This window comes from Natator depressus, chromosome 2 (genome assembly GCF_965152275.1).
Source record: "Natator depressus isolate rNatDep1 chromosome 2, rNatDep2.hap1, whole genome shotgun sequence".
NCBI lineage: Eukaryota > Metazoa > Chordata > Testudines > Cheloniidae > Natator > Natator depressus.
In genome coordinates, this window is record NC_134235.1 from 41,915,990 (window position 1) to 41,936,153 (window position 20,164).

The 20,164-nt window shown below is 40.7% G+C and overlaps 1 protein-coding gene across 2 annotated transcripts in view; it reads right to left on the minus strand.

The window, feature by feature from the left end:
• Positions 1 to 20,164, minus strand: part of INTS8 (integrator complex subunit 8) — a 71,725-nt gene that overhangs the window by 13,366 nt on the left and 38,195 nt on the right. For both annotated transcript variants that reach the window (XR_012637988.1, XM_074944083.1), the window contains exons 13-22: positions 15,854 to 15,987; positions 14,577 to 14,687; positions 11,786 to 11,987; positions 10,250 to 10,371; positions 8,924 to 9,108; positions 6,465 to 6,498; positions 5,330 to 5,386; positions 5,179 to 5,240; positions 4,905 to 5,023; positions 2,149 to 2,252 (exon numbers count right to left, since the gene is read on the minus strand). Coding sequence is in view for 1 of the 2 variants with exons in the window: in XM_074944083.1 (XP_074800184.1) it covers positions 2,149 to 2,252; positions 4,905 to 5,023; positions 5,179 to 5,240; positions 5,330 to 5,386; positions 6,465 to 6,498; positions 8,924 to 9,108; positions 10,250 to 10,371; positions 11,786 to 11,987; positions 14,577 to 14,687; positions 15,854 to 15,987 (1,130 nt within the window). In the remaining variant the exon portion in view is untranslated. The remainder of the gene's footprint in view (positions 1 to 2,148; positions 2,253 to 4,904; positions 5,024 to 5,178; positions 5,241 to 5,329; positions 5,387 to 6,464; positions 6,499 to 8,923; positions 9,109 to 10,249; positions 10,372 to 11,785; positions 11,988 to 14,576; positions 14,688 to 15,853; positions 15,988 to 20,164) is intronic.

Consider the following 20,164-nt stretch of genomic DNA (forward strand, 5'->3'; position numbering starts at 1 on the left):
GCTTTGGCCCTGGGTGGTGGGGTTCGGGCTTCAGCTTTGGCCCTGGATCCCAGCAACTCTAAGCCAGCCTTGGTGACCCCATTAAAATGGGGTCACAACCCACAGTTTGAGAACCACTGACCTAGGTTAAGGATTTGCTGACCTGTGCTTGAACCTGGGGCTCTGGCATCCACATTGCAGTGCACAGACCTGAGTCAAAGTAACTCTGTCCTAGTGAGCCTAGCGCCTCTCACCTAGTATTGACACTCTAGCCCTACGAATGTGTTGCACTGTGGGAAAAAACTCTACTGCCCACCCTTTTCCCTAACTGAGACAGTACTATTGATGGGACACAAGTGCCCATAAGTAGCGCAAGTACATAACTGTACAATTAGCTCCTTTGGTGGCTGGCTCAGTACAATGTCTGTAGTTTGAGAAGGCTTTACATTGAACTACCATCTAATCTGAGAATTGGGCTTTCCACCTCTAGGTGGAGTCACATTGGCAGGAAAATGCCATGTGCATCTGTTCAGAGGATAATTAGGACACACAGTCTCCAGGGCAGTCAAACTATTAAAATGAAACTTTTGCAATTCTTAATTTTTAAAATGGTACGTTCAATGAAGGTGTTTTTCTTGTTTTTTTAATTTATTTTTATTTATTTTTGTCTATTTGTTTTGAAGTTTTAAGTCAAACACAGGTTTCAAAGGAAAAACACACCCACCCAGCCTGGCTGCTGCCAGCTGTAGCCTGGTGAAGTGCATCCCCAGGGAAGAGCTAAAGGATCCCGAGGAGGCTGTGGGGAAGTTTAGGGGCTGACTCCCATTTGCCACCCTCACAGTACACACTGTCTGGGCACGCCTGCATATACAGCCCCAGGGAGTGGAGTGGGGACCAAGTGGCTCCCTGCCAGGGAGGGGGAGCGGCCTGGGTGTTGGGGGTCATCCCTTGCATGGCCGTGCTGAGCCAGGAGCTGTGTCACTTCCTGTCCCTGCAAGGAAGCTACTTAGTCTCCACTCAACTCTCTGCCCCCATATCTCCTTGGGGCTGCATGTGCAGGGGCACACAGACAGTGTGCACAAAAAATCTGGCTGCACTCTTGTGAACACGAAGCAGCTCTCTTTGCAAAAAAGCATCTTCTCATCGGTCTCCACTGAATACCCCACAGGCTCTCTGATACTGTGCTTGCAGACTGGTGTTCAGCAGACATTGGGTTAATGCTGATCTGAGCTGCTCCATTTGCAAGGGGAGGTGTGGCTTCTGTTTGTAATATGGAGTGCAGTAGACTGCACCACAGATTGTTGGTGTAGAGAGGTCTAACGAAGTTGCCCCAAGGAACTTTGGGATACATCCAGAGGACTTCCGGGACCAGAGTCAAGCCGGGGCTGCATACATACAGGAAAGCAATAGGGCTTGGACTCTAGGTTAACAATTGGCATGTGGATGCAATGGGGGTTAGGCTTGAGCCCAAGCTCACACTGCTGTGTAGATATACCATAAAACATTATTCCCAAAAGAGGACAAGTTACAGTCCTACCCTCACCACCCTGAGGCCATGTTATAAGGCACCCTTGTTCACCACGGCATTCCCCAAAGAAAGTGTGACTTTGTGGTCAAAGACAGAAGCCTATGGTTATACTTCGAGTAGGTGAAGGAACTGCTCTCACTATTTATATAATCCATATCCAGTGCTCATCTTGTACAATAAAGGTGTAGTTTAGAAATGCACAGATACATTTTAAAATTGTTAACTATACATTACAAACTTTGTAAAAGGTTGATTATTAGTTTGCTGATGTATAATTGCGTGAATATTCTGATGATTCCACTCAGGTATATATAAATCCAACATCAGTTAGTGTGCTTTCCATTAGTAGTTTGAGCATATAATCTCTACAAGTTACTTAAAATATGAGTAAAAAAAATATACCCACCCACCTGTGCATCAGCACAGTAGAAACCTGCAGACTTTATGAGTTTCAAGCAATGAAGGAAATATATTTATATCTATGTCATTTAAAATAGCTAAATATCCATACATTCAGACACTCAATGTATTAACTTATGTGGTCAGATAAGGTTCACCCCTGATTAGCGTACAGTTGTCTCATGTCTACGAATCCAGAAGAGTATTTCCAGTGTGCCAAATATTTTAACAGCATAACTCACCTGGTCTGTGTATACATCAGGCGATACCATCTTATTAAAGAAATCAGAGCATACTGCTCCTGCTTGAAGGTAATAATGAAGGGCTGCTGAATATTGATTTGTTGCTACAACGGGGAGGAAAAAGTTAGAATAACCTCAGAAATCAAAATGTAAACATTTGTAACAGCTTACAGAATTATTCACACTAATATTTAATACATCCATACACAAAATGGTGTCAAATTTTAAAGTTCACTACAGTTCAATTCTACTTGAAGAATTACTCATCACCCAGGTATAAATGCATACTTGTATATGGTCATGGCAATACTGTAACCACTATGTGATAAGACATTCTGCTACGAATACGTGAAACACTTAGATTACTCAGTAAGGCTCATTAACAACCATGAAGCCAAGAGTTTTAAGCAAGTTTCTCTTAATTATTTTTCATGTTTTAAAAAGTTTTCACTCTGATGAGTTGGGGAGGGCAGGGGGACTTTTTAAAAATAGTTTAATGTGTACCACTATGTTGGCCCCTGGGGTTAATTTATTTGCCACACTTCTACCTCACCCTGAATTAGTTCTCTGCCACACACAGGGGCTTCCAACATGCACCATTTGTAATATCAGAGCACCAACACACTGCCACAGCTGGACTGAAGACTGTCAGCAGGTGCTGCTATAGATTTTTATTTCAAACATTCAAGGCCATAGTCAAGGCTTCACAGAAGGTTAGTGGTCTCAAAGGGGATTTACAGGGTCCAGGATGGAAATAACAGAGTCAAATGGCAGCTCAGGTATGGGGTGACAGGAATAAGCAAATGGAGCTAGAAATCAGATTGTAGATTTTGAACTCTGGCATTTTATCCATATTAGAGAATGCTGACATTCCCAGTAACTGCAAGCACCTGAAATGCTTGTTCATACACTGTTGTACTCCTAATATTGCACAGATGTTCCTAGTACATCAGCTCAAAAAAAAATCTTGTAAATGTCTCCCTGCACTAATTCAGTTCAAACTATTGGACAGATGTGGACAGAAATGGCAAATATTGTCACTGAACTACTATATTTGATTTTCCCACTGCAGTCCCAAATGCTCCCATCCACTGCTCTCTCAGCTTAGAGCACTGGCTCCACCTCAACTCGACGCTTCTCTGAATGGTTCTGTGCTGGCACGCAACTATTTTATGGCTCTAACTGGTACTACTAGTATCCGTACCACCCCCTGTTCTGAGTAGAACCAAGAGCAATTTCCTCACCTTTGGAGGAAGAATGCAGGTTACATGCTGCTATTTCAAAGCGGGGAGCCAAGGAAGCAGTGCAGAGGCAGTTTCCTCTGCACACAAGCCCCTCCTGGTACACTCAGATTTGCTTGAATCTCTTAACATCCACAGATTCATGGAACTGACAGGTGCCTTGTCATTCTGAGAGACTGTTCTTTCAAAACAATTTGAATGAAACACTGCAAGTGGAAACTCAGAAATTTTCTAGGACCCATGTGGGCTTTTCCCCACAAAAGGATGGTTTCTGACCCACAAACTACACAGGGAACATTGCATTCACCTTCAAAATGCAACAGCCATTTATAACCCAAGAGTTTAGGGGAAGAAACACTTGTATCCAAATGAATCAAACAAGAAATGTATACCTTCCCCTTTAACTTGCACTATAGACATATGAATTGCTTTATAGCCCAAATCTTCTGTCCAGTGAGGAGCTAGGATAAGAACTGAGCAGACAAGGGGAGAAAGGTGATAAGGTAAGGTACCTTCTCTCCAAGCCTGTGGACCCGCTACATAGAAGCTACTTCAGACCAATGGCTGAAACAGGAGCTCATGCCTCTAAAGCAGTCTCCACTTACACTAAGGAAACACCAAGGAACTGTAAAGTAGCAGATCCTCCCACATTTTGGCCTACCCAATCCCAATAACACCCCATTGAAATGACCACCATACTGCCTAGGAGTGGGCACTCCCTGCACAGTCCCCACTTCTCTGAATCCGGCATTCCACTCTCATGCAGCAGAATGGCACAATTTCACTGTCTGGGGAACCTCTGTACCTATGAAGGGAGTGGGGAGGGAGCAGGATTTATCATGTCTTGCTTATCTTGACCCTTACAATGAATTTGAAGAACAATATCTAAGCTGCTTAACTGGTTTTCCCTTACTATTTGATTTGCCGACATGGACAGGGCTGAGCTGGGTTATTAGAATCGTATTTTTAAAAACATTCCAATTTAGGGAGGGAGTTACCAATCCTGAGCCCTACTCCAGCAAGGGCCTCATAATAACTACATTTCACTATTTTTTTTGGATCACTGAATACAAATATTCACATGATTCTACAGATTGGTATATAAATTAGAGAATTAGTTTCTTAACTTTTTCCTTTAGCATTGAAGATTTGACGTCACAATTACTTAAAAAGTTTTAAAAATAAATTAAAAAGAACCCAAAGCCCCATCCTGCGGGGTGATTCACATGACCACATGGAATCTCACTGACTTTAACACTGCATGCACTTCAAGATCTTCCCTTGCCGATCCATTTACATATTTGAGTCCAAAGACACTGCCATTTTTAAAAGCTCTGTGCTGTTTAAGCTTTTATTGATAAATGACTAGTATGTAAGATATAACATAGCTTTTGATCTTATGCAAAAGATGTATCAGTGTAAGTAACTCTGAAGACAGAGCACAGTGCATGCAAGGGCGCGTGCGCACACACACACACACCCCTCCCACCCCTAACAGATGTCGGTTTCACTTACCAAAATAAATATCTGCCTGGATAATTAACCAGAAGTGGTTGTTTGAGTTTATAGTCAGGGCATAACTGACCAGCTCTTTTACGGTAACAGCTACAGCTTCAAAATCCACTGACTGAAGGCTAAAGAAAGAGGCAGTTTTGTAATGTCAATCACTATATTGAAACAAACAAGCTGATTTCAGATCTAGTTTAAGAATGAAGTCACTTTGCTAAAAAAAATTAAACACCCTCTATAAGATTTACCAAACAGTACTTTATATTAGTAGTTATCTTACTTGGGAATAGTTGATGGCCAAATAGAAATATGCTCTGCTGCAATATCATTCACAATGTCTTCCTAAGAGGAGAAAGACATTAAAATAGGAGTTACAGAAGCAAATATGCAATTCAAAAAAGGAAGGATGATAATGATGGCACTGTACTGACCCGAACATTATGAAGCTTAACAAACAGGGATAATATTGTAGTCAAAACCAGTGGTTCCTATGATGGAAGGAAAAAAAAAAATTACACAGTAGCCCATTTTCTCTCTTCTCAACATCAGGGATAGCCAACACATATCAGTGTTATTTCTTCCAGGGCAGGTGTATCCCTCAATGGGTTTAAGACAATTTTACAAGGACTTTTGCAACAAAGAAAACTGACTCATAATAGTTGTAAGAGACTTATTTACCCATGGAGATTAATCTAGGATAAGGAATAGTGTGAATTTAAATCAAATTAACTTTTCCTGATTAGCTCCATGTGTGGTTGCTCTTATTCCACAATAAGAGTGCCTTATTCTCAATTAGCTTAATCCATTTCCAAAATGAATTAAACTAATTCAGAAGAAGAGCATCCAGCACATGGAGCAAATCAGGAATAGCTCCCTGTGTAGACAAGCCCTAAAAGAGACAGTCTCTTAATAAACTACTCAGGAAGATGTTAAATAAGCGGTACTTATTTTAGGCCACTGTGCATATTTATTCCCCTCCTGGCTGTCTTCTGGCTCTAAAGTGCATTGTGTACTATAATGCTCTACAAATAAAAAAAAAATACATTACTTTCTGACTTGTGCATGTGTTTCTTGTGATCCAAATAGCAGCTGTTGGTCTTCCCCTTTGGAAGTATTTAGATTGGGGGAGAGGTGTATAAAATACAGTCCACACTGGACTTTAAGGTAATAGGGAAGGTGTCAGTTTGAACAGAAAAGACAGACAATTTAATCTGAATTCCTAATTGTAAACAACAAAGTCAGCGATGTCGTCTAAGTGAACGTTGGTTTTATGGTTATTGTCTATTTATTAAAGTTTATCTACTTCATTCTATGATCCTTAGCTTAATAAGATCTCTGCTATCAGAAGCTAGTGGAATTTTAAGCAACCTATTCAGCAAACCATTGTTTGTATGGTTAATTAGATAAATTCCCAATTATATAATCTGACACACAAAAATAATATTTACATAACACAACACTCAACCTTTTCCGAAGTAATAGGTAACATGGTCCATGAAATATTATGCCAAAGGAAAGTGTCAATACCAAAACAATAGATGTTAAATTCTGCAACATAAAACTTACCCGTAACTTTTTGATAAAAGAGAGTAATTCATTCCTAAATAAGAGATACATGTTACATGTGTAAGGTATCAAACACAATTGAAAGTGCATAGAAACATTTGTCCATCCGAAATAATACAGTAGTACTATTGAAATATTCTTAATTCCAGTTTTGCATACATATAGGGAGCATTAAGGAGGAATGCTCGTCATTGTTCTTTTTATTTATTCCATTACTGACGTTGGACTGTTCCATTTTAAGTGTTATACCAAGAACAATATTTTTAAAATTGATTTGTCCTTTGTTTTTATTTTAGCATAGTCCATTGCTTAATACATAGGGAGCATGAGGGAGCCTTAGGGACTGTTTACTCTAGAGATGAAATAGTGCACAGCAAGCTGGGGTGTAAATCTACAGCACATACTGTACCACACACTAACTTCCTATGTGGACCCCACTGCTGTGCATTAAAGCTCCCTAGTGCACACTGATCAAGTTGGCAAGAGCAAATAGGACAAATGCAGGACGGCGGGACAGGGCTAAAAAAAAGGGACTGTCCCGGACAAAACTGGACATATGGTCATAGAATTTCCCATAAATAATTCCTAAAGCACATCTTTTAGGAAAACATCCAATCTTGATTTAAAAATTGTGAGTGATGAAGAATCCACAACTCTTGATAAATTGTTTTAAAGGTTAATCACTCTAATTGGTATAAATTTACATCTTATTTCCAGTCTGAATTTGTCAGTTTCAGCTTCCAGCCATTAAATCATGTTATACCTTTGTCAGCTAGATTGAAGAATCCACTATTAAATATCTGTTGCCCATGGAGGCATTTCAGACTGTAATCAAGTCACCCATTAACCATCCCTCTGTTAAGCTAAATAAATTGAGTGCCTTAAGTCTATCATTATAATCACTCTAATGGCTCCTCTGAACTCTCTCCAATTTTTCAACTTTTCATATAGGGCACTTGTGCCTAATGTGACGGTCTCCTAATTACTTTAAGAAACTACAGTGGGGATTGTTAACTGGCATGGACTGAATGGCATTTGAACGCTGGGCACTTTGGCATGTCCCGGTATCAAGCTGAAGCTCAAGGGGGGAAAATAACGTATAAACGAAGCTTAAAATGAGTATCACTACAAACTAATTTAATTAATTAAGCTAAAGAATTTTGCTCAAGAAATTATTTCTTTAGAGGGGATCTAAAGAGAAAGGCAAGAAGTAAGAAGAGCTCACGTGTGCGACAACTGCTGACTAAGGGGAATAAGAAGGGAATTGAGGGAGGGTCAGGGTAGCTTTGACTGTTATACCATCGACTAGCAGCACGAGTGTGCAGAAAGCACATGCGCTGCCCTGATGAATACTGCTATGAGAAAAGGTTCGCCAGCACCAGTGTACTGGTGTGCAGACACCTGAAGTGGAATGGACATATACAATCACATGAAAAGAACTTTTAATGCCCGGCAGTAGGGGCCACAGTCAGTTACTGTGTGAACTACTCAACTTTTTCATAATTCTACAGGCTGGGATCAAAGCAGTGAGCCAAAGACTAATATGCAAAGGTACACCTTAGCTCTTTTTACCTGTATATGCAGTTGCTAATACTGCTGGACATAGAAATTCTCACCATCACACATTTCAAGCAAGAGATGGATCCTTCACCAACAAATTCTAAATAGATCTCATATCAAGACAAGGTTATCACCTTTTATTGTTTGAACTGGAGGAGTCGTAACAGGTTCAATATCTCAGTGTACACCTAGGCCTTGGCTCCCTTTTGTTTCAGAAAATATGTAAATCACAAGAACACAAAAAGCAAGCCTGTGTACCCTCTCCTCCAGCCAATCACATAGTACTGAAAGACAAAGCAGCCTGGTTTTAGATACATATTAACCAGAACAGCACAAGGATGACTAAAGTATGGCCCATAAAGTTTTACTCCTAAACAAAGCCCTGTGAACGATTTAGTACTGAGCGCTGGCCTGTGAAGACCAGAGATCTAGTGTGGACCACATCATTGTAATCTGGGCAGAGGCCTGGAGACATTGGCTACAGACAAGCTGCAAATGGCTCTCAGTTGGACGCAGTGCGGGTGCCTCTGGGTTAATCAAATAAAATTAGAAGAGTCTTAGATATTAAAGGTGAAATCATGGGCCCACTGAAGTCAATAGGAATTTTTTTTCATTGACTTCAGTGGAGTCAGGATTTCACCTTAAATATTCAAAGGCCTTGTCCACTTTTGGGAATAGCCTTGTTCAACAATCAGTGTCACTATATCAATGCCAACCCCTAAGGGTAGGCAAGGGCAGGTGGGATTTGCACTGAATGCTCTTTGGTAAAAACATCCAGCCTGTTGTAGCTATGCCAGCTGCTGGCCACTGATTGCTGAAACAGGGCAATTCCTGAATGAAGACAAGGCCAAATTTAGAATTCAAAGATTGATTTTATTAAATAATTCTTGGACACATACCTGTACATAATGCCTAATGTAGACTCTCTATGTTTTATTAAACTCACTCTGCCATCATTCCCTCGCTTGTGCTGGTTGGATACACTGCAGATCTGCACAACAACTTCCCAAAGGTCTTTAGCTGTCCGTCTACTTTCTTTGGGGCCTGGAAGTTCTTTGCATGTAGCAGCCAAAAGTTGCCCCAACTAAGCAAAACAAAACAGCAAAAATATAATGGCTAGAGCTTCTCTGCATATTTACAAGGGATAAAAGGGATTATTGGTCTAAATAGGCTATTTCATACCACAGTGGCAGGGATGACTACCCTGTGACACAGGCCATCTAACCAGGAGCTTGAGGAGCTTGCAAATTAATGCAACTAATTTTCCTAAAAGGGAGCAAATTGCAGATATATTTATTTTTAATATAAAGATGCAGCCTAGGGAAACCACTACAGGTCCAAGAAAACAATGCTCCATTCTTGATCCAATCAGAATTCAAGTAACACTGCAAAACTAAGGGCTGCATTTATCTATCCATTCTAGCAAGCAAAATATGAATATAAAAAAGGTTAAAAATATCAACAGTAACTGCAAAGCAGACTGAGTGGATCAGAAAATTTTTCACCACGTAAAACAATGTTTGTGTGTATTTTGCTTTAACATAATAATCTGATAAGTAATCATAATATTGCCACAAAAAACCAAATATTTTTGAAAAGTAGAACTCCAAAATGATAGGCGTCTGAATGCCACAGTAATATTTAACATACAGTCAGTAATGAGTTGGAAATTGCAAACCACTGAAGTTTATTAGGAAAATGAAGAGCTCTATGAACACAATACACTTAAGACCCAATCTTTAATCCCTTTCACACCTAAATCTCCTACTGAAATAATTCATGTCCCAAATATAATTGAGGCAGGGAACCCATTCACAGCACTGTTTCAATATTTGGTATAGGTAGGTTACTCATTACTGTTTATGTCCCTCCTGTGCTAGATACTGATGAAACAAGATTGCTGCCAGGTCAGCGGACAAAGGTGGTGTAAGCCACATCTCCTGTCTCAGTTACTCTTGTAGTACAGACGGAATCCAGAGACAAAATCAACCTTATTTCTAGATATTACTGAATTTCAACCAACAGTTGAAACAGCTTAGTTTTGCTACACAGTATTTGGTTCTTTGGAAGACCTATTCCCATTCATTACTGAATTAATGTTAGAATTAAACTTGACAGAAACAATGAAGAATGACACATGCCTTCAGAAGTACTGGAGCATTGAAAAGAAAAAGAAAAGAGGCATAGTATGGCATCTTGCCCCTTTCACTCTGAACATCCATTACCTTCACATAAGGATTAGTCTGAACCAGAAGTAAAGGAACTTGCATAGTTAAGTATTCATTCTCCCGCCAGTTTAACATGAAGGCAACACATTCCTCTGCTACAACTTGTCGAAGAGGAATATCTAGAAGAGATTTTTAAAAAATGTTTAGCTCATCAGCTAATATTACGTCATCAATTCTTTCCCCCCCATGAAACACTAGCATTTATGAACATGTCAAACAGCTGGGAAGATCTGGAAATAATTTCAATTAAGACCAGGAGTTGTGTGGTTAGACGTATACTGTACCAAACATATATATCCCCACAATCAAAGCATTTCAGCTTCTTATATTTTATAATAGCAAACATGGTAGATGGATACAGAGGGGGCCTAATTTTTAGAGGAGATGGGCATCAGCAGCTTCCATTAACTTATCTCATAGCTTTAGGTGTTCCATGCTTATGAAAAGCAGGCCATAGCATTTAGAAGACTGCAAACAGAAGTTGCAGTATCCAGCTTCCAAAACAGTATTTGTTAAAATACCAATGAACAATCATCAGAGAGAGAGAGAGAGAGAGAGAGACACACACACACACACACACACAGAATGACTCTCCAGCCTGGTCATTAGGGCACTCTCTTGGAACTTGGTTCTCCCTCATCCAAATCCATGATCCAGTGTTTAATTTTTTACATGAAGCAGAACATCTTCAAACAGGAGGGACTGAGAGATCCACCCCAGAATACCCCCTATAGCAGTGGTTATAGAACTCAGCTGGGAGGGGAGAGACCTGGATTTAAACTCCTGCTTCAGAGTAGAGATTCAAATGTGGGTTTCCCACATTGCAACTGTGTCCTAATCACTGGGCTATTGGGTATAAAGAGGACCACCATCTCCTCCATACATAAAGCCCATCACTTCCTTTGCTTTTATTAAAAAAAAAAAAGATTAAAAAGTCTGGAAACAAACTTATTCAATCCAAAACAAAGGTGGTGGTTGTTTTTTTGACTTGCCAAAAATTCCAAATGATTTCAGCGAGATAAGGTGGGTGAGGTAATATCTTTTATTGGACCAACTTCTGTTGGTGAGAGACAAGCTTTTGAGCTTACACAGGTCACCTGATAAAAAGCGGTGTAAGCTCAAAAGCTTGTCTCTCTCACCAACTACTACCTCACCCACCTTGTGTCTCTAATATCCTGGGACCAAAATGGCTACAAACAAACAGCACGCAAAAAATATGTTTCAGTTTGGGTCAAACCAATTTTTTCCCCCCTAAGTTGCTAGAGAACAAAAACCAGTTATTTGTCTAGCTCTATTTAAAGGAAATTGGCAAAGTGCAGTCCATGGAAAGCTAGCTCACTTCAAGATGCTAACACTCACTAAGACAACTAAAAATATATTTATTTAATACCTTACTACTTTTCATTATTGTTCCTGGTTATAACCTAAGCACTGAAGCTCACAGAACCCTGAATGTTCTCGCTTTTGCAAATCTGTTACCACCTTTGCATTTTACTGTATCTTTCCTAAGAGATCGGTCAGCTACATTCTTACCAGGTACCCTCATTTCCAAATATCCTCGGACTCTGCTGATCAAATCAGAAGGAGGACGTTCTCCAGAAACCCCTGCTCCTGCTTCGTGAGTGTAAATATCTAAGAGCAGCATCTCATTCAGCATGACCTGGCGCAGCTTTGGAGAAAACTCTGTCACAAGCTCCAGGCAAGCAGCAAAAAGCTGCTTTGCATGGACAAAATCCTGTAATAAAGCACAGCATGTGTGAAAGTGACACCACTACTTTGGTTGAATTATAAGTATATATAATTATATAATTATAAGAAGAAAAGTGTTGGAACATTGTTTTAACCTATTCTGGATTACTTCAAGTCTTGGCTCTTATGTAATGGGAGTTGTGGGTTCTTGCTACCTTTCAGGATCAAGCCCAAATCTTTGAATAAAAGTAAGTAAATTTCAGATTGAGCCAAATATACCACGGCAAATGTTATCAAATCCTGAAAGACGCAGGGGTTCTATAATCCCAAATTCTTCAAGCAAAATAAAAAGGTTCAGAAGAAAAACATACTATAAAAGGAAAAGTCACAAGACTCAAGACACATTCTAGAGTTTTCTAGTTACAAAATGGTTATAGTTTCATCCTATAGTTCATTAACCAGGAACTGTGAGGCAAAGAAACAGGGTTTCACATGCTGAATATTCATTCAAAAGAATCAGCAAAAGTGTTAGCTAGTTGCAAGAAGTCTTTTCCAAATTTAGATAAATTACTGTGTTAATCATTAACGTGTCCTAAGCAAAAACTCCACCTTAATGAATTTAGCCCCACAACACTTCAGCGAGTTCAGTATTATGCCCATTTTATTGTTGGGGAACTAAGGCACAGAGATGTTAAGTGACAAGCCCAGACTGTAGGACGGGGTGGGCAAACTTTTTGGCCACATCTGGGTAGGGCAATTGCATGGCAGGCCATGAACGCTCACGAAATTAACAATTCAGAGATATTCAAATAAACATTATTTAATAAAGATACATTTTAGTGGAAATAAACAAAATCTTACTATTATAAATATATCATAACGTATTACAATAATTAAAACAAACTTACCCCCTTTCCACGCCCTCTTTGATTATTGTGAATAATGCAGCTGGCACTCCCTGGCCAACTACTCTTTGTTTTATCCTCAACAATGGAAAATTGACTCTACTAAAACAGCAGAATCACCCTAAGGCAACAAGTAGCAGGCATATGGGCTTGCATGTTCCAGGCTGATGGCATGTGCAGCCGCAGTAACGTGTGCGCCCTCATGCAGGTCCCACCTGAACACATGGGAGCACCGGGTGGGCAGAGTGCAGCAAGCTGCTGACCCCGCTCCCCGGCTGAAGCACTGGAGCGGGGCAAGCCACCGACCCCGCCAGGTGAGCAGAGTGGGGCAAGCTGCCGATCCCACTCCCCAGGGGCTGGATTAAGAGGTCTGAGGGGCCGGACGCAGCCCACAGGCTGTAGTTTGCCCACCCTGCTATAGGAAGTTTGTTGCAGGAGTTGTAAATAGATTAAATGGCAAAAAACAACCAACCAACCTTTATTAACAAAGAATCAGGGTTGCCCAGTGATAGTTACGTCCTTCCAGAATACTGAATTTAGAAAAACTCAAGATTCTGAAAACCAGGAAATAGCAGATCATGGCGCACACATGTTGGCAGGGACCCCCAGGTCCCAGCTCACATGGGGGGAAGAGGGGGTAGAGAGAAGGGTCAGACCTCCGAGATAAATAATTCCCATTCCCATCTACTCTCCCACTCCAATCACCCTCACCCTCCCACTCCACGTTTGCTTCTGTAGGTTTAAGAAACTAGTTTCTGCACCTTCTGTATATTCTGTTGTTCTCAGATTACATTTCCTCAAAATAACAACAACATCTCCCCCCACTTTGACAGAGGCAGACTGGAGTAACTGTGTGCTATTTTTAGTTCAGATTTCTGCCCTGGTTTGGATCTGAACTCAGAGCCTCGCATGGTGCTCAGACTTGATGACTGTTGCATACCCTCAGAGCAACCCAGACATGATGATGTATAAGTAGTTTTCGAAATAGCCTTCTCTCTGCACACTTGCTCAGTGTAATGCCTTAGGCATGTGAACATCAGCGTGCATAACTGGAGAAGCAAACTTCTTCAAACATTTTAATCTGATTTCCCCCGAAGGGTTGATATGTAACATGCACTCCGTCGGAGCAACCCTAGGGCATTCAGTGATCTGAGTCCTGCTCTAATCTCTATCTGTGAGCAAAAAACATTGCCAAGATGTGTCAACTTTAAGAAAAGCTGCTTTTCCCCTAAGGGCTGTATCTTGGTAACAAACTCCTTGGTCAAGAGGCCCCAAATTTGGATCAGTAACAACAGCCAGTGCCCCCATGAGACACACCACATTTTTAGGCAATTTGTGTACTCATATGGATTTTAGAGCACTTAGAACAGTCAAGCTTTAAACACAAAGCTGGTCTTAACCTTAACAGCCATGATATAAACCTAGATCTCTTGACTCCCAGGTCCTGTACTTCAAACCCTACTCTATGCTTTCACTTGTATGTTACAAAAGAATACACCCCATTTAGTTTATGTTCTTATTACACCAAGAATACATCTACTTTTATCAGTATGTCCTAGGCTATTCCTACTGCACAGCAGTTTTTTCATAAGCAACTAAAAAATGGCAGAATATATGTATAGTCTTATATAGTCAAGTCTTATTGAAAAACAGGATATTTTTATGGGAGAATGATCTGTATTATTAAACATCAAGACCATGCACTCTTTATTTATATATAGTTTGCTCACCTTAATTGCACTGCAGTGTAACCCCTTTGCCATCAGGATGTAGACCAAATCTCTAGTCAAGTTGTCTTTAATTCCTAGGATAACACTGCCATAAACATTTGGTACTTCCCACTAAGAGATAAATATATAAAATATTTGAATGGGAACAGATTTTTTGAACTATTAAACCACTGTAAAAACATTAGTGACCAAATTTGTGAAACACTCAAAGAAAAGAGCAGTTTCTCACATGTCATTTCTAACTCTTCAACATATAAGTTTAAATTTCTTATTAACTGGATGTGTATACTACAGTTAAAAACTCTTCAAACGTAAGTTTACACAGGGTTCATATGCAAATAAAAACACACTAGTTGCTCCACATGACAAAGTACATAAATCCCTTGGTATCCTATTTTGTTGATGTTCTGAATATTTAAATAGTCAAAAAGAAAAAAAAAAAAGTCTTTACTCAACTTAAAATGGAAGACAGCTTTTTTGCCAATTACTAGTAAATTACAGTAATTTAAGTCAAAAGAGCAGAATGGTAGCATTTTTTTAGGTATGGATTTTAAAATAAAAATAGAGACTTAAGAGAACCAGAGACTGTATTATAGACAGTTTCATATTTAAAAGCAATTTTTAACTAACTCAAGGAAGCAACACGATAAGCATATCAGAGTAAGATGTGCAATACTTTACACGTCTAACTTTTCTGTAAAAAATATATATATATATAAATTCTTAGCTATATCATCATCATCTCCATTATACACACAGGGAACGAAACAGAAGTTAGCAAGTTACCTAAGGTGTCACAGAAAGTCAGAAAAGGAGAAAAAAATCAGAATCCAGGAGTCACGACAGTCAATCTCTTCTCCAATTACTGCATCACATTCTCAAAGTGAAAGGAGTTTACTGTATGCAACTACAGTAGAACCTCAGAGTTACAAACACCTCAGGAATGGAGGTTGTTCATAACTCTGACCAAACGTTGCTTCTTCTTTCAAAAAAGTCTACAACTGTGAATATTGACTTTATAAAACTTTGAAACTTTACTATGGAGAAGAAAAATGCTGCGTTCCCCCCCCCCCCACCCCCCTTTTTTTTTTTAGTAGTTTATGTTTAACAGTACTGTACTGTACTGGCTTTCCCCACCCCCATCTCTGCTGCTGCTTGATTGTATACTTCCGGTCCCAAACGGAGGTGTGTGGTTGACTGGTCAGTTCTTAACTCAGGTGTTCGTAACTTTGAGTTTCTACTGCACATACTCAGCTATTCTATGAGAAATACTTTACCTTGCTAGAAATTGTCCAGAATTGGCGTTCTGACGTCATGCCATGCAACTCAATTAAAATCTGGCGAATCCTCCAGGGATCCACTGATAATATAAGCTGATGTTCCAGCTGGCCAATATTGACACTTGCTGATGCTAGAAGAGAAGATTGCTAGGTTTGCAGGTTTTTTGTTTTTTTTTTTATTTATAAGATACACCCACACATAGTACATTGGTGAACAAATAAGATTAAAAAAAACAGTACACTAGAGGGTCACACACTTGGTTGCTTTTGTAGACCAAGTATACTGCACACACCAGGAGCTTCTTGCACTCCTCCATTTCCCCCAACAAGCTCTCTGAATGTCAACCTTCCACCTCCCTGTATTTCTGGCATTTCCTGCAACCCAGCCTACCCATGCCAAGGACTCTGTTTCGCATTCACCCTTCCCTCCATACTATGGGCTGTTCGTGCCTCTCTGCATACCTCCAAGCCCACTGCCACCACCCACCCCTCCCCCCGACTTCTGTCAGAGATAAGTCATCATATGTGTCAGCATTTTTAAATGGTATTGGAAATATGGGAAGAGCCTAGAATGGGTATTGTCATGCTGGAAGATGTTAATGGATGCCCTCAACTAGTTCTTGATCAACAGACAACTACAGAGGTGGCTGAAACTGCTGGATCTGAAAACCGGATGCCAGGGCACTGTGTCCACCCTTTTTCCCTTCTCTGCTTTCTAATTTGCACCCTACTCCCTCCAAAAAATTAATAGGTGCTGCCCAGAACATTGCCAAAAACTTTGGCATTGATTGGATGCAGCATTCAAAAGTTAGTGTGTGACTAAGAAATGCCATCAAGTTGAGTGCAAGACCTTGCTTTGCTCAGCCAAAAATACACTGACCAATGGCAACATAATTCAGGTCTACTGAACTAACTATAAGTAAGGCTCCGATTTTGTCATAGAGGTCACGGAATCCACAACTTCCAAAGACCGCAGTGACTTCAGCACGCAGCTTGGAGCTGCATTGTCTCGCTGCCTCCCAGGGGAGCCAGGAGCTGCGGGGTACCTGTGGTGGGAGGATGCCCACAGACTCCAGCTGCTGCGGTCGTCAGGGGACCGCGCCGTTACTGGCTGGGCCCCCTGCAGCTCTCGGTCGCTGCAGTTGGCAGGGGATCCCGCAGCTCCGAGCTGCAGGTAGAGGGGGACACCAGAGCTCCCAGCCGGCCCCATACTGTCCAGCGACTTCCCATTTTGTCATGGATACTTTTAGCAATAAAGTCAGGGACAGGTCATGGTTGATGAAGTGGAAGCCCATGACCTGTCCCTGACTTTTTACTAAAAATATCCATGGCAAAAATCTTAGCCTTAAATATAAGCATACACTTTAAAAATAACTAACTGTGAAGTAAAGTAACCCCTACTGCAGAAAAAGGAACTAGTTCAGCAAGTAAGTTCCATATACAGAAGTCAGATTCAGCTCAAAACAGTTTTCACAAACCTGTGGTCCTCCTGGGCTCTGAAATCTACAATTAACAATTCTAGAGCAGAATGTTGGGAATCATTAAGAAAGGGATAGATAATAAGCCAGAAAATATCATATTGCCTCTATATAAATCCATGGTACGCTCACATCTTGAATACTGCATGGAGATGTGGTCAGCGCATCTCAAAAAATATATTAGAATTGGAAAAGTTTCAGAAAAGGGCAACAAAAATTATTAGGGGTATGGAACATCTGATATACGAGTAGAGATTAATAAGACTGGGACTTTTCAGCTTGGAAAAGAGACGACTAAGGGGGGATATAATAGAGGTCTATAAAATCATGACTGGTGTGGAGAAAGTAAATAAGGAAGTGTTATTTACTCCTCATAACACAAGAACTAGGGATCACCAAATGAAATTATTAGGCAAGTTTAAAACAAACAAAAGGAAGTACTTTTCCACACAATACACAGTTGACCGGTAGAACTCCTTGCCAGAGGATGTTGTGAAAGTCAAGACTAACAGAATTCAAAAAAGAACTAGATAAGTTCATGGAGGATTGGTCCATCAATGGCTATTAGCCAGGACAGATACTGATGGCGTCCGTAGCCTGTTTGCCAGAAGCTGGGAATGGGTGACAGGGGATGGATCACTTGATCATTTACCTTTTCTGTTGATTCCCTCTGTGGCACCTGGAATTGGCCCCTATCGGAAGACAGGATACTGGGCTAGATGGACCCTGGTCTGACCCAGTAAGGCCGTTCTTATGTCAGAGAAGAAATTGCCTGCACAGTTACTGTGTAGTACTTCATTGGGCATTTGCATTGTTAATCTGTTTTCAGGAGAAGAGTGACTACAGGAATCTTGACTGCCATATATAAAAAAGTGACACCGAAAAGTTTAACTTTACAGACTGATGTGCAGTTGGAAGGGGTTGTGCTCTTTCTTGGCTTATAGCCGAGGTCAGCCAAGGAAGAACAAAGCAAGGACCAAACTAGATAATGCAGCTATCTGGGAGAAGATAACCTACTTCCACCTCACTGGAGGAATTCGCCCATGGCAGTTCTCCAGTTTCCCAGCAGTGGCCATACAAAGTAATCACTCCAGTGTAAAAACTGGATCAACTCCCTTTTCATAGCAGTAGGTGGAAGGGTTTGAAGAATTAATTGCAAAGATCTTACCTCCCAGTCTGCTCTACAACTCTAGTTCCACACCCCCTCTTTTGTGTATGCATGAGGGGGAGCGGGGAAAAGAGAGGAAACGCAAGAGAGGCTTCCACAGCATGGCAAGTTTCTGCTATATAGGTAAACTTGGAAGGATTTGATTTTTATTAGTAAATATCGATTTCACCACATACACAAACTGACAAAAATATTTATATCGATAATAGAAATGTACAGGTACACAAAGAAAAATGCTGCTTGAGAATTTCTCTGTTTAAGTACATTTACTTTGTATATCGACGTGATGTTGACAACTTGCATTTTAATGGTTAAGCTTTAATTTTCTGAATATCAATGTCTACTGTCATTAAATATTGTCTGCCCCCCCACTACAATTTTCTGCAACAGAAAATTGAGATAGATAACTGAAAAAAAAATACTTAAAAAACAAACACTGCTCTCTGTCAAAATTACAAAAAAATCTAAATCTAAATCTGAAAAGTCTATAAATAAGTCAACCTGTCACAGTGCCAAAGCGAGGACAAAGAAGAGAAAGATGGGTGACATGCGATAGGGGGCCTGGACCTGTCTGAGACTCCACCACAGTCCAGTCACTCCTGGCAGTCAAGCATGGGTGAGCCCTATGCAGGGGAAGGAATCCCAGGTAAGTATGTGATTGTTTTTTCCCATTACACTGATGTACTGATGGTGCCCCAACTTAACATGATACAGCTATTGACTTTTCATTAATTTACTCATATTAGAAGAGGCAGCAGTACAACAGAGAGACAGAGCTGTCATTTGCTTTTCATTCCCCTGTAGAGTTAGGCAAGGGGGGGGGGGGAAATCTGGAGCAGTTTATGTACACAGGGATGTTCCTTGAATCCTTCTGAGAGTTCTCAAATGAAACTTTCATGGAGGTACTCTGCAACCCTCTCCCAAAGGATTCTAGGTATGACAGCCTTATTTCTTCTCTCTGTCAGTCAGCAACAACTTCAGCAGGCACCACTGTAGTACACAGGCTAGCAGTATACAGGCCTCGGCAGCTTCGGGGTGCCAGCAGAAGCTGTGCTTTCTGTGTCTGTGCTACCCTCAGGAGTGAGATATTAGCTACAATCACCACAGTCTGTGGAAAATGGCCTGAGTATGCAGTGCAACTGCCCTATACTCAGTTTCATGCAATGAAGCAATTCCCTCAGCCCCTGGGAGACCATATTCACCATGAATGGTGCTGTACAGAAGCACTCGGAAGCAGAAATGTCAATAAGTATGTCTTGTTTAAAACTTCAGGGGAGTAAGGGAAGGGACTGCTCAATTTTCACTTTCACTTTTCATTGTGACTATATTGACAATGGCACCTCTGTGTTTTATCTGCAGCTGCTGCTATTGCAGCTTTGAGGGGTTCCTACTCCACACCTGTAGAATGCTTGAGAGAGATAAGGCTGAGAAAGAAAAGTACTCGGAATGACAGGTTCAATGATATCCTGCAAGCCAGTGCTGCATCAGATTGTGAGCAAGGGGCCTGGAGGGTGAACACTGCAGATAGCCTGGAGAAGGAAAGAGTAGACATGAGACAAGCCCAGGAGTCCCAGAAGGAAAAGGAGAGTCAGATACATCAGGACATAACAGGGCTTCTCCGACAGCAAACAGACGCTGCAGACTCTTGTGGACCTACAGGTT